This window comes from Coffea eugenioides, chromosome 1 (genome assembly GCF_003713205.1).
Source record: "Coffea eugenioides isolate CCC68of chromosome 1, Ceug_1.0, whole genome shotgun sequence".
Lineage (NCBI taxonomy): Eukaryota > Viridiplantae > Streptophyta > Magnoliopsida > Gentianales > Rubiaceae > Coffea > Coffea eugenioides.
In genome coordinates, this window is record NC_040035.1 from 48,424,875 (window position 1) to 48,439,916 (window position 15,042).

The 15,042-nt window shown below is 37.8% G+C and overlaps 1 protein-coding gene across 3 annotated transcripts; it reads right to left on the minus strand.

The window, feature by feature from the left end:
• Positions 1–554: 554 nt before the first annotated feature.
• Positions 555–10,507, minus strand: LOC113775954 (ABC transporter C family member 5). 3 transcript variants are annotated; one of them, XM_027321024.1, is made up of 13 exons: positions 9,860–10,109; positions 9,400–9,576; positions 7,165–9,281; positions 6,728–7,048; positions 6,559–6,645; positions 5,117–5,812; positions 4,828–4,992; positions 3,551–3,845; positions 3,152–3,366; positions 2,317–2,622; positions 1,839–1,902; positions 1,503–1,742; positions 555–1,084 (listed from the first exon to the last, which is right to left on the minus strand). In XM_027321024.1, exons 3-13 carry the CDS (start codon positions 9,277–9,279, stop codon positions 972–974), a joined length of 4,617 nt encoding a protein of 1,538 aa, XP_027176825.1. In that variant the 5' UTR covers positions 9,280–9,281; positions 9,400–9,576; positions 9,860–10,109; the 3' UTR covers positions 555–971. The 3 variants fall into 3 exon arrangements, with proteins under 3 accessions (XP_027176825.1, XP_027176833.1, XP_027176817.1); XM_027321032.1 differs by lacking the exon at positions 9,860–10,109 and adding an exon at positions 10,428–10,507 and having other exon boundaries at positions 7,165–9,576; XM_027321016.1 differs by having other exon boundaries at positions 7,165–9,576.
• Between the last annotated feature and the right edge of the window lie 4,535 nt (positions 10,508–15,042).

Consider the following 15,042-nt stretch of genomic DNA (forward strand, 5'->3'; position numbering starts at 1 on the left):
CACTTAGAATAATTCCTATAATATTTTTTATAACATAATTAATATCAATTATTTTTTTTGGGTGCTCTCAAGACTTGAAAGAAACACCCAATATTTGTAACACTTTTCATAATATAATTAATGTCAATTATTTTTTTGAATGCTCTCAAGACTTGAAAGAAATACTCAATATTTATCAACAATATTCGTTGACTAGTTGCATTTTGAAATGTTGGTTTCACTTCAATTATGCAAATTTGATTTTTTTTTTTTTTTGGCGAATTGGATTATCTTGAACCCATAACTCCTTCAAAAAAAAGAAAAAAAAAAACTCATAACCTTCACAAGGTCCCAAGCTTTATGATGGAAGACACCCTTAATTGCAACTAAAACATTCCATTATGGAAAAGGAAAGATGATCTTCTGTTCAACACAAGATCGTTTATTAACTTTCTCACTCTCTTTTTAGCATGCGAATCTGTTAGTGAACCATTGCAGGAAATTCTACTTGCCCTGTGTTCGGTAGTCATGCAACTAGCGAGTTGAGGAGAGTCCACCCTACCCTACTCCAGAGGAATGGCAAGAAGAAACTTTAATATGAAGCTAAGGAGAAAACAAAATTCTAGCATCCATATTCACCGTCTACACTCTACATGATTCTTTAACATCTGTCAAAATTTTCTCCTCCGAAAAACCTAATTTATTGCACATGACAAAGTTACATTTGCATTTCTTCCGTCTAATCATTCCTCCTTTTCTTGCCTTTTTGTCCTATGTTACAAAATGCAGTTGCATCATTCCTCATTATCATAAAGGGAAGAATGATCTGCAACTATTTTCCATATCCACAGTTCTGAGGCACTAGTTTCCATATCCAGAGTTCTGATGCAAAGACGTGCCGATGACCTCTCCACTTCCCCCTAGGTTTCTGGATTTGCTCAAAGAAGCAGCGTGAGGAGAGCAGGACTCGCCACAATTCAACCAAAATCCAGTCAAAAATCAGAAATCCCACTGGACCTTGATGAATATTCTGACACCAACCTGAGGAACATGGATGACTTGTCCTCCAATAGTCGGGCTGGAGTGTCAAATTCTGCAACTTGACCTGCATAACATACCAGAAACAGTGTTCAAACTTCATTTGAGACATAAAACCACGTATAGAGACAAAGAACGTTAAACAGCAAATCATCTAGCAGTAGAATCCGGGTCTACCGCCCAGAGCAAGCTTCTACAAACTAACAGCGCCCAAAACCAGGACCGGTTTAGAGAAGCAGCCTCTCTTGCTCCACTAAGGGTAAAACTGCCTCGTCTATCTCCCAAAGCCTACAAGGGATTGGGATCTCATATGCCAGCATGGTGCTTCAGCTACACTAGCCTTCCAAAGTAACCACATGTACCTTGTCTACTCACCATCTTCTTGATTATCTTTTTTTTTTTTTTGGGGAGATGGGTGGGGTTGGTTTGAGTGTTTAAGTCAAACAGTAAAATCACGAATCATATCAACTTGGTATAAAACTTACCATCACTGAGGACCAGAACAAAATCACTGTCGATAACGGTAGGGATACGATGAGCAATGGTGCAAACAGTGCAATTCTCAAACTCAGTCCTAATGATCTTCTGGATCAGATTATCTGTGGCTGAATCAACGGAAGCTGTTGCTTCATCAAGCACCAAAATCCTTGCCTGTTTAAGCAAAGCCCGTCCAAGAGACACCAGTTGCCGTTGGCCAACGCTCCAATTATCTCCATTTTCTAATACTGTTCACTCGCATAATGCAAGTATGCATCAGGTACACAATCTAAAGGCCTCTCTACAAACTATACATGATCCCGATGAAAGAGTGTCATACATACCAGGTGTATCAAGTTTCTGCTCTTTCTGACGAACTACATCTCCAAGCTGAGCTTTATCAAGTGCCTGTGCAAATCAAAATGACGTGCATGAAAACATGACAAGTAGACATTAAGTAAGGGGCATATAGGGCTTCAAGAAATCAGTTAACTTCGTGATGGACATCATGTTTACAAACAAGTGACTAGAGATACCCTTGATATTGCATATTTCACCTTGCATGAAAAGGCTAAAATTGACAGGAGGGAACAAGCAATTAAAGTTAGGAAAGAGAACAATCTCACATCATGCTAGATATATTATATTTGCTGGCACATTAAAGATGTCCAAGAAAGCTTATGAAACTTACCAGATACTTATCTCATTACTCATTTTGTTTAACTGTCAGTTCAGCATAAAGAAAAGATACTATAAGGAGAAAATGTACTCCAATAATAAAACTTGACAACTATAAGGAGAAGAAGGAAACTTTAGTTTCACCTGCCAAATCTCTTGATCTGAATGCTCTTCAAGGGGATCAAGGTTGCCTCTAATAGTTCCTTCAAACAAGGTTGGATCTTGTGGTATGATACTCAGACGGCTACGAAGGTCATGAAGACCAATTGTTAATATATCGATGCCATCTATAAGGATTCTGCCACCTGCTGGTTCGATCAATCGAAAGAGGGCCTGGATCAAAGTAGATTTGCCACTCCCAGTACGCCCAACAATTCCAATTTTATTTCCACCAGGAAACATGCAGGTCACACCATGAAGCACAATAGGAAGACTTTCCTTATAACGAACCTACAGGGAGTGAGAAAATATTCAGATTTTGATTATACTGTATTACATTTTTCCCCTGAAAGTGAGGGAATAGGAGGGAGGAAGAAAGGGAATAGTCCAACTCCTGTTGTGCATAAGCTACAGCCTTGGAATACAAATAAGACTTGTAGTTATGCAGAAAATGGGAAAAGGATGCTTCTGTGGAGGTTGTATCAGTCTAACCCTCATCATGTCCTTTTCTATCTTAACAAGTTTTCAATTTACTTACATCCATTTTGTTTATTCCCACTATTTCTTTCTTCATATCTGTCTTCTTAAAGATTCACTCAGTTTCTAAGCTCAAAGCATGAAGAAGGGGGCAAACATTTCATGCTTTTAGAAAAATCAGCCATTTAAAAGGAAAAAAAATAGACACCGATGTAAAATCCACCGAAAAAACAAAAGCAGCAGCTCTCATCAGATAATGAATCTTAGAGAAGTCCATGCCAAAATACCTTGTTATCAAAGAAATGAACTTAATAAGAAATATTACAAACATTCAGTGCCATACCTTTAGATTAATCAGCTCAATAGTTCCTCTTTCTGGCCAAGAGGATGGGGGACGAGAATTCTCAATAATTGGAGGAGCTTCACTTGGAATTTGGCAGTACTGATGAATTCTCTCGATAGAAATAATTTTGTTTTCAAGCTTACAAAAGCTTAGTATCCACCTTGATAGACGTGCATTCAAATTGAGGCCATAAGTAACAGCAAGGCCAGCCATAGCTGTGCACCAAAAGCTTAATATCAGCAATGTGACAGTAGTAAAAGAAATCCAAATGTATGTCACTTACATAATTTACATGCACAGTATAGATGCTTTCATTAGTTTCTTCGCAAGGAAATAAATAAATAAAGCCAAATTTCCTTAGGTTTACTTGCATTTTAAGGGAAGGCACAACATACATACTTGGATCTATACTTCCATGGGGGAAGCTCACTAGTAAAACCATGCAGAAAGCAAACACAAATGTCGAGAGTAATTCCATCCGTAGGCAGAGCCATTCGATAGCAGCGAGACTGCAGAAAAACGGACGAGTAAAAGAATCAAGAAGTTGAAGGTTCCTCTTTATGAATCTCTTTTCTTGTCCAAAACCTCTGATCGTGGCAGCCCCAGCAACAGACTCGGCGAAGAGGTGGATGACTGGAGATTTCTGGATACTAACAATGCGGACTAACTCCCTTGATGATGCCATATAGTATTTCTGCAAATCATATGAGAGTCTTAAAATGGCTAACAGCACAAACCAATGCTTTTCAAATAAAGAATAAAAGCATATTTCCAAAATCTGTAAATGCATAATTGTTATTCCAGTATCAGCCTTATAACTCAAACTCGCCATAGGATATAGATAATTTTACAAGGCTTAAAGCACTATGTTTGTTGGAACTCTGAGGATTATAAGTGCAATTGTTCACCAGTATAAGAGGGCAAAAACAAGCCCCATGTCTCATTAGGAGGACTAAGTAAGTTGCTTATTGAAGAAAATTGCAATCATAATGAATGATGGTCTTCAATCACCATCTTCAATATATAATCCTGGCCCAGTTGCCAGTTCTGATGTTTTTGTCTCTATGGTAAAAGCAACCGACACAAACACCTTATGACAGAGTATGAGCCACACATTACATGTTGTGTAGGATGTAAAACTTTTTGTGCAGTAGAAAACAACAAAACGACATAGATATTTAAAAAATGCAGGAACAACTACATATTCAATGGTGTCTAGGTTTTAAAATTCGTACATGGTTGATCAATAAAGGGAAGTGTTGACGGTATGCACCAAAAAGGGGGGAAAAAAAAGAGAGAGAGAAGTTGCATGTACAATTACATGGGTCCCACATGAAACTGACTGGTAAAGCACTACAAAACAATGCGATGCTTTATGGGGAAAAGGCGAATTTTCCATGTCAAATATGGAATCTTTTCATTACTTAGACTCTAAGCAAGCTGTATTTACTAGGTACAGATCCTTTAGGTATCAAATATCAATGTATGTAATACTCTTAAATTATGCAAGAGGAGACTTTGCTAAGGCGCAACAAGTTTGTCTGGCTTTATGGAAAGAGCAAATAAGAGAGCTGTGTATAAACATAACTATCACAGTTCTATAAAACAAACACTTCTAAAAGGTGGCAGAACTGATCACTTGAGTAGTACACTTGAGTATTAAATTCATTATTCACCTGCATCCACAAGCAAGAGATCGCCATTGGGACAATAAGGAGCAAAATTTGCCAGGTAACATCTGTCATTACAAGAATAATGCCAAGAAGCTGAATGGTTGTTGAAGCAAAGCTACCAAGTCTGAAGGGGATGTCAAGATCAACAACACTTTGATCAACTGAGACCTGGCAGCAACATAAAAACCACTATATATATCACTCCACAAAAGGGATCAAGAACGTAATGAATGGGAAGGGTACCAAGATATCTCAAAAGGATATATTTGCAGAATGACAACTTATCACATACACGGTTCAGTATCCGCCCAGCAGGTGTTGAGTCAAAGAAAGACATTGGTGCTCGAAATACAGTTCTAAGCATCTTCAGAAACAATTTCTGTGCAGCTGTAAGACCAAACGTAGCAACTAAGGCAGCCCTCATAAAGACAAACCATGAACTCCCAAAGGCAAGGGCCATATAGACAAGAATAAGTACAAGACTACTTGTTCTAGGCTGGTCTCCCACGGTCTGTGGATTTGCCCATGCCATCCACCAACTACTGGCTATTTGAAGCACCTGAAATAATGTTTGTGCAAGAACAATGAGTGGAATCAATAAACCCTTATAAGCAGCCGCCATATATGACAAATACACTTTCATGCTAACTCTTCCTCTCTCCCGCTCCTCTTCTTGAACAAGCTGCTTATTCTTAGAAGCTTTTGCTTTATTTTTCTCTTTTATTGGATTCTTTTTTGAAGCTGAAGCACTTTCCTGTACATCCTTTGTCATCATGTCCATACTACTACCCACTGACTCACATCTTTTGCTCATCAAGACAGATCCTTCAAGAGGTTGATGTTTATCTGATTCTTCAGATGATTGACTGGAAAATTCCATGGCTTCAATTGCTTCGTGATGAGCAGAAACCAAAGTTTCAAAATCCGTTCCAGCTCGCAAGAGTTCATCATATCTTCCAGCTTCAGTGATACGGCCTTCTTTAAGGACCTACAACCAATAAAGCTAACATTTGATTATACTAAGCAAAAATGTGAAAAAGCAAGAAACAATGCATTTTGATAAAGGAATTTCTCTCATTTCCTTTCCGCTTTATCTCAAACCACTCAAGAGGCTTAAAGAGCATACACAACCGCCTCTCTGAAAAATATAATGACAATAAGTAAGCCAGCTGAAAGCGCCCTCTTTGTGCTTGGACATCAATTTGGGACATTATTAAAGCCATAACATCTCGTCCATTTTTCATTAACATCATTAGCATATGTTGGCTTGTTACCATTTTAAACTGCTGGGAAAAAAAATAGTACTTTTTCTTCCCAAGTTCAACCAGAACATGGCATGGCATTAGTTTTGAGGCAACAACTTTAAAAAGAAAAAAATAAAACTACTTTCCACCTAGAAAATGGCATTCTGTCCTTGAAAGCAATAGATAGTCGATTCTTTCTCATACATTTGCGCATGCCTTATGTTCATACCTAGTTTTCCCATTCTTCTTTGACTATTATCTTAGCTGCAGTTCCAGAAAGAAGAGGCATATAGTGGGATGCCTTAGGTGACAGAGAAATTTCATACATAAAGTCAAACTAGTGCATATAAAGAAAAGCATAACTTTTCTAATCAATGAGATAAAAACATTATTTGAGACTACATGTTACGTAGAACTTGAGTCTCTAAGGGCATTGCCAACACCAGCTCATGAATGCAGGATAACAAGTTGAGCAGCAAAAATCCCTTACCAGTATCAAGTCAGCTGCAGGCAAAAATTCAACTTGATGGGTAACATAAATGACCGTCTTGGAATGTAGTGCTGTCAGTATGTATTCCTGCAAAAACAGAATCACATCTTATGTCAAATTTATTCAGATAGAAGCATACAATCTACATGATGCTGTAGATGGTTCTGACCTTAAATAATTCTGACCCTGTATGTGCATCAACAGCACTAAAAGGATCATCAAGCAAAAAAATATCTGCATCTTGATAGAGTGCCCTGGCAAGCTGCACGCGTTGCTTTTGACCCCCACTAAGATTTATGCCTCTATCACCAATTATGGTCTGATCTCCATGAGAAAATAGCTCCAAATCCTTTTTCAGCGAGCATGCATGGATCACCCTCTTGTACTTTGCTTTATCCTTTGGGCTACCAAAAAGAATGTTTTCCTCTATATTTCCTGATTGTATCCAAGCTGATTGAGGCACATAAGCAGAAGAACCACATATTCGAACCTAACAAGACATACAAAATCAACGATTAGATACCCTAACCTAACTCCCACAATGAGGACATCAGAAATGAAAGAGCTTAAAAAAGTCACAGAATATAATTCCACATTCTGACTTACTTCACCAGATATTTTCGGAATCTCACCAAGGATGCAAGAAAGGAAGCTGGATTTCCCAGAACCAACCATGCCACAGACTGCAACCCGCATACCTTTTTCTACCTTTAGTTGAATATTTGACAATGTTGGCCTCGGTGACGACGGATCCCAGCCGAACTCACCATCTTTAATTTCTATTGCAACACTCGTCAGGCCTCGAGGTAAAACAATGGTTGCATCTTCTTTCAACTCTTGCCCCAGGAAGAATTCAGAAAGCCTGTCAAGAGAAACTTTTGTCTGAGCCATCATTGATACCAAGTCGGGGAAACTCCTAAGTGGTTCTTGCAGGATCCTGAAAGTTGCGAGAGCAGAAAGAACACTTCCTGCTGTAAGCTGTCCGCCCAACAATATGCAAGTGCCAAAAGTAATGGCTGAAACGAATATGGGGGAACTCCAGAAAACAAATGTGACAAAAGCCTGAGAGTAAAGCGCTTTTCGGAGATAATTGAATTCTACACTTCGCATTTCCTCCAATTTTAATCTGTATCTATCCTCCCAAGCCTGCAACTTAAGAACTCTCATGTTCCTGAGGCATTCAGAAGTTTTCCTCATTCTATCATCCTTGGCAGCCATTAATTTGTCTTGGTATCCTTCCTGAACCGTTGTCAGTGGAACGGTCACAACAATGGAAATAATGGTGGCAATCAATGTTGCAAGAGATGCAATTCCAACATTCTTATACAGAATAGCAAGGGCAAGAAGAATTTGAAAAGGTAGCATCCACATGTCGTGAATATACCAAGTAAAGTCGCCCACTCTCTGAACATCGACAGCCATGTAGTTGACAATCTCCCCACTAGTGTGAATTTTCTTGGCTGAGCTCGAAAGCCTGAGTCCCTTGCGATACACCATTGCTGTTAGAGCTGATCTCACGTGCATACCCAAAATGTCAACCCCAAGGTACCAGTGCCGGGTTGTAAATGTCTCGATCAATTTTGCAATGAAGAATATACCAGTAAGAATGTATCCCTCATGTGGAAAAGCCTCTACCCCAGCCAGGTAATCCACAAAGTAGCTAATCAGGAACGGACCCACATACGAAACTAGAGTGTTCAACCCTGCAAAAATTGCATTCCAAGCAGCTTCCTTCCAGAAAGATTTCAACATGGCTTTGGCTAAAGAAGTCTTCTTTGAAGGATTTTCAGCTTTCAACCGCTCCCAGTTCGAGTTCAATAGCTTATAATTGATCTTGGAACGGTCTTTTTGCCTGAGCTGCGGAATATCTCTCAGTTCAAGTGGTCTCTTTACACCAAGCGAAAGAAGAGGGTTCAACCAGGAAAGAGTGGCCAAACTAAAAAGACCAGCTTCACCAAAAGGGCTGACTTTATGATTGCCTGCCTCTTCTTCGAGCAACAATGGCTCTTGGAGATCAGAATTCCTAGAAACTTGTATACCAGTGATCCCCCTAATAGCCACAAATGAGAGGAACGCAAGAGCAGGTGTTGAAGCCAAGTTAGCCAAAACATGAGAGGTGAAGTGTCTAGAACCTTCTGTAACCAGGCCTCTCCCATCAACATACAAAGTACCCAAGCAAACGACAAAAGAAAGAAGCCACCATATCCTCAAGAGCAACGGAAATTTCTGATTGGCCTTATATTTACAGTAAAGGGCAGAAAAGCTGAGCACGAACCAGGCTAAGCCCTGAGCAGCAGGTTGGATGATGCGGGTCCAGTTTGAAGGACCTCCTCGAGTAGCCTCTCTGATGAGACTAACTCCATCAAAGCCCAAGACCACAACATTGAGAAGTAAGAGATAGAAGCTACAAAGGACAGTAGCCTTGAAGCCCCTACCAATGACAATGCTGTGAATTTCAGCATCAACAATTCTGTCGTCCCCAACTTGGACCGAGCTTGCATCAGAATTGTCTTCCTTGCCGACTCTAACTCGTCCCAAGCACAGATATATCTGCTTGGCAGATACAATGAAGAGAAACAGAAGAAAGAGAGTCAAGTTGATGCAAACCGACGATAGTTCCAATATGGGAAAGTCGTGAAGTTTGCCGAGAAAGCGAGGCCCCAGTGGCTGACCGGAGATTCTAGCAGCAGTGCTGAGGAAAAAAAGACTGATGATACCCATTACTATTATTGCAGCAGCAGCAGAAGCAGCAGCAGCACAAGATACCAATCAATCTCGGTGAGTGAAAATAAAAAGAAAAGAAGCAGCTGAAATTGAATGAGACCAAGAGTGCCCCCTCACCTCACTTTATATAACTGATGAACCACAACAATGAAGAGGTTTGGCAGAGATAAAGAACAAATCTCGCCGAGGGCATTTCACTACTTCTTTACAGGTGGCGAAGATTAAAATTGATGCTGTGTCTAAAATGCGTGAAGATGTTGGTGGTGACGAGTCACGCAGCTGAGAAAAGAAAATCTGTAGAACCACAATGCACATAAAACACAAACAGGATTTCATCATCAAAACCAACATCCATTACCATAAAGACAAAATTCAGGAGAGGAAAAAGCTAAAACAATCTCTCAAGTCTCAACAATACCACCTCCCACCAAAACCGAAAAAACAAAAACACTCCCCTTCTTTCTTCTCTTTCCTATGTGATTTCCCCTCCCTACACATCGCCAAAAGAGGAGGCTCTTTCCGTGAGGAAATTGGGATAAAAAAACAAAATCCCTTGCAGAAAATCCAAAAATATGACCTGGGTCTTTGGTGCTTTCCTCGGATAATTGTTAAACGAGCCGTTTGAGATTGCCCTGAGGCAATCCTGCAAAGCCCACAGAAATAAGCAGTGTACGCAGAGTAGTGTGTGGGACTTTTTTCCTTTGAAAGGAAAGGAGAAAAAAAAAAAAAATTAGGAAAATCTTTTAGCAGCAGGAAGCTGCTTAACATAGCGCCCAGCGAGTCAAAAATGACACCAGCCACCTAAACAAGGTGGCGAGGTGGTGACGACTGACGACACGGGGGTGAGAGAGAGATCTGCCAAACTCAACATCCCCGGGGCTTTTATATGCAGCCATAGGAAGCAAGAATAATAGTAATCAAATTCAATGCCAATTAAAAAAAACACACACACACACATAAACTTTGAATTATTATAAAAACAATACGGTAATTGCCCATATGGTAATGCAATGTAATGTTTTCTTTACTGGACTAGTAAATTTCTGATTTGGTAATGTTTTTCTTTAGTCATCTAGTTTAGCTTTTAGTAGTACCTTTGATATATTTTTTTTTAGTGTCTAAGTAGCAATGGCAATATACCATACCTTTGCTGTTCTTCTTTGTATTCTTGTTGTGTTGGCCACCTAACACTGCCGTGCTAGGGTGGGACTTTCATATCATCCAAAATTTCAAAAACAGAAACTGGGGATTCGGAAGAAAGTTGGAAAACGGAAGTTGCTCAAGTTGAAGATTGAAGACTGTAGAAGAGGTGGGTTTTGGTCGTACTAGGATCAAATCTAAATAGATGCCCAAGATTTTAGCTCATGAGATCACTTCCATGATTTTTCCAGTATAGATATATATATATACACACACACACACACTCACAGAGGACATTGAGAATTATTAGAGCATGTTGATTCTTTAAGAGAGGTAAATATATGCATGGAATATTTAAAGTCACAAAAAGAATATTATCATCGTCATATTGTGCAAGGTGTAATTATTACTACAACATATTAGCAACCCAAGATTTTTTTTTCCCCAACGATATTGCAAAGAAAACTTATATAATGCATGACATTAATCTGTATTTAAATTTCAAATCATCTTCCTGCGTATCTATATCTATATCTGTATGTATCAAAAGGCAAGTTTTTTACGAGGAGTTTCCAAAAACGTCAGAAATTAAAATCCTTTTTTACTATAGTAATCTTTATCCCTTAACTAACGGATAATAACCATTACCATAGATCACGTTTGTAAATCGCAAACCATGTCTGACACCTTATTTTTACTATCATTTTAGATTTTACTACATTGCAGAGAAAACTTAATTCATGACAATAATTTTTATTTAAATTTCAAATTACCTTTTCGCGTATTGCAATGTTATACATTGCAGACGTTGGCTGTGCAATTGGTAAAAACTCAGAAGAAGAAAATGAAGACACTCTTCATATACTACTGTTGGGGGTTTTTTCCTCCGATCGTCAGATTAGTCGTTCTTTACAAGGGCAAGACTCTGAAAAGTGACAACAGAAAAGGTTGGATATTTTACAGTTTATACTCTCAACTATTATAACCATGGTGTTGGAGTTATTTTTTTTTCACGAAGAGTACTAGACTTTTTGCATATGTCACGGGTAGTAAATTAAAGAAGAAGGATGCTAAACTGGATTTTTTTAAAAAAAAAAAAAGTAGAAAAAAGCATTACACTATGAGAAAGTGACGAGCAATTGAAGTCTGATAAAGAACCATTTTTACCATCGATTCTGTGTTGATCATTGACGTAATGTCACCGTTCTTTTCCTTTTTGACCTTTGGTTACCGTCGCAGTCGCGGTTGGTGGATTTTAGTTAAGTATACGGAAGTATTAGAGCCTTCTTAGCCTGGTGATGAGCTTTGCATGTCATGTTTCATTTTATTGTTTGGTAAAGAACTCATCTTTTTTCTCACAAGAGTCAAGAACTCACACACATAGTTAAAGTCAACACTCAGAGAGTCATTAAATAACGGTCCAAAGGACAATTTAAACTATCAATTTGGTAAAGAACTTATCATTGATCTATATATTAAACTATTTAGCCTTGTTTGGATTGCCAATTTTGATAAAAAAAAAAAAAACTACGCTTTACATGAAAATATTTTTTAATCACTTTTTTACTTCATATGTATCAAATTGTTATAATGTAAGTAGATGGATGAATTGGATGGTTAAAAAAAAGAATGTAAGTGAGAGATTTTGGATTCGAATCTTTCCAATAATATATATATATATATATATACATTTTTCTTACACAGTGACAGTGTGTTGGGTTTTGGGTGGACGCATGCATTAAAAATAGTGCGCCTATGACAATATTGGACCACTACTTTCTTTTTCTTTCATTTTCCTTTCCAATTCCGGGATCAGAGGGTGAACCCAGTTTTTTTCTTGTTTTAAGCTGCCAGGCATTGCATTCGATACACCCAAACAACCAAATATCATGATGTACGGTACAATTGGTTAACTTTTTTCTCACTTTAGATCATAGTTAGTGTCGAATCAGGGTTAGTTTGGGATTGCGATAACTTATTGAAATATATCTCATTAAATAAAGTTTTTAATAAAAATACTTATTAAGAGTTCAAGTACTTTTAACTATTATATTATTTGGATTCACAGTTCAATAAGTATTTATTATATTGGATCATGAGCAATTTTAAATATATTTATCTCATTATTTAGTTCATAAAATAGAATAAAATATTTAAATTTAATATTTTATTTTTAAAAACACACAAGTTATTCTAAAAGCATCAAATTTTAACTTTTTGCTAAAAGAAATTTTAACACTAAAAGCTCCGCCCTTGATTACATGGAACGACATTCACCAAACACTTCAAAAATATTTTTAATACCTAAAAATGCGTTTTTATGAAAAGCACCGTAGCTCCAAATGGAGCACTAATATTACTTCACCCGTTTTCTATAAGAAATGCTAAGTAAGGTAGCTTGCTGGCTAGGGGTGTAATCGAGCCGAGTCGAGCTCGAGTATTGCTATACTCGAGCTCGACTCGACTCATATACACCAAAGCTCGAGCTCGAGCGAGCCCAAAAATTCGATACTCGAGACTCGACTCGAAAAATTTCCTTTAGGCTCGAGGCTCGAAAATTTTTTTCATTTTAGATCTTTTTACAATTATGTTATTACTTTTTTGCCATTATAGGATTTTATTATAAAGAAGGATATATTGTAAATTTCATATAACTTATACCCATAATGGTCATTTTATAATTATAATACATATATATTATTTAAATTATAAATATATTATTTAAATAACTCCGGCTCGTCAAGCTACTCGACTCGACTCGAGCTGGGCTATTTCGACTCGAAACTCGACTCGATTTTCATTCGAGTTACTCGAAACTCGACTCGAACTCGGTCAACCCGAGTTCGAGCCGAGTCGTTACATCCCTATTGCTGGCTAGCTGTTCAGGATCAGGAAACCCGATGCAGAGGCTTCTCAAAGTGCATTTATCAAGACTCGGTGATGCCTGAAAGGACACATGATAAATGAAGGAAATGTTTTTTTTTTTTTTTTTTTTTTGAGAATTGTCTCTATGGCAAGTACTGATTATCTTTGAGAGTTTCGCTTCGTTCTTCTAAATCTTTAATTTCACTCTGAAAATGGATACGGATTTCAAAAGTAGCCGAAACAGTTCTTCAAGAATGCCAAAAAGAGAAGGCAATAAATAAGTCTCTGTTTCTTGGTGCCACAGCAAAAGCAATTGCAATGATGATCATTCTGAAGATCATATAATGATTTTGACTAACACCTAGTAATTAGTCACAGCATTTCATAATGACGATGTTGCTTCCATTTCTTTTTTTTTTTTTTGTCCGGAAAATGGGTTCAAATGTGGTAGCTAGCTAGTGCGAATTGGTTTAAGATCTAAAGATATTTATTTACCACAGTAGTTAATTTTGCATGAGATTCGGTGGCATACTCAACGGCGCTAGTTGATTATGATTAGAAAGCAGTAGCGTCACTAATCTTTAAAATCAAAATGCTTGCTTTGAGGAAAGGGTGGTTGAGATTTGCGGCTAATATTAAGATTAGGCTGTGTTGGGTGTTGATTAACATGGGAATTAATAAGTGCTTCCCAAATGCTAATGCCCATGTTGTACGGTACAGCCGCTACCAGGGACCGTAATTTTTAGTACTAGCGTTGACACCAATAAATTAACGCCCAGAGTTTGTTGGTCTCAAGTGTCATTTTCTTTGGTCTAATCTCCACTCTTGTGTCTTGTTGAAGTTAATTCGAGCCGCCTCACACTCCTGTGTCTTGTTGTAGTTGATTCGAGCCGCCTCACTGGTCACTTGCTTAGTCCGCAAACGCGATAATTACCTTGCATTCCTGTTGCGCACTGTTCTTTATTCTTTGGCGCCCACGACAACGACAAAGATCCGGTACAATTGTATCTTGTGCAATTCTGTTCGATCACTGTATATGTTTAGATTTTATGTGCATAAATACACCACAATATTATATTGAATATATATTAAATGTTTTACTCATATACATCGCTTCTTATCCCGAATTGGATAACAAATTATTCCAAATAATATTTTGTCTGCATCATAAATACATTTCTCAATTCACCTTCTTATATTTCCAATCATCTTTTTATCTCACAAAAAGTGCTACAGTAATTATTCCAAATAATAATTCAAATCCAAACAGACTAACAATAACATAATTATACATCAAATAATGTAAAAAGTAGAATAATGGGATCGAACAAATGTGCTAGCCCCTCTCTTCTTAACACCCGTACCACCCTCCCTTCTTCCCACAGGCACCCAGCCCAGCCAAAAAATATATATATATAATAATATTCCTTTTATCTAAACGTCCAATGGCATTAGTCTATTACTCTTCATTGTTATCTATTTACTTTTTAAAAACAAATGCTTGGGAGGAAGAAAGGTCAGTCCAACACAGATACATGATATACAGTAGTGGTTCTTGCAGATTATCTATCAAGAATGACAGTAGCGAGATTCAAACTCGCGATACGGTGACTTTGTTTTTATTAGAACGACAACAAGTATATTATCATTACTAGAACGACAACAAGAAGTGTGTTATCATTACTAGAACGACGAAAGCTTTGGAGGAAGACAGACCCACTACTGATTCTAAGACAAAGATACATCGATATCAAT

What these genes read in the sequence shown, in the direction of transcription:
- LOC113775954 (XM_027321032.1), bottom strand. Translation starts at nt 9,279, where the DNA reads ATGGGTATCATCAGTCTTTTTTTCCTCAGCACTGCTGCTAGAATCTCC. An exon ending in TTCCGAAAATATCTGGTGAA is followed by an intron (nt 7,049 to 7,164) that starts GTAAGTCAGAAT and finishes ATGTCTTGTTAG; the next exon opens with GTTCGAATATGTGGTTCTTC. An exon ending in CCATGGAAGTATAGATCCAA is followed by an intron (nt 3,367 to 3,550) that starts GTATGTATGTTG and finishes TTTGGTGCACAG; the next exon opens with CTATGGCTGGCCTTGCTGTT.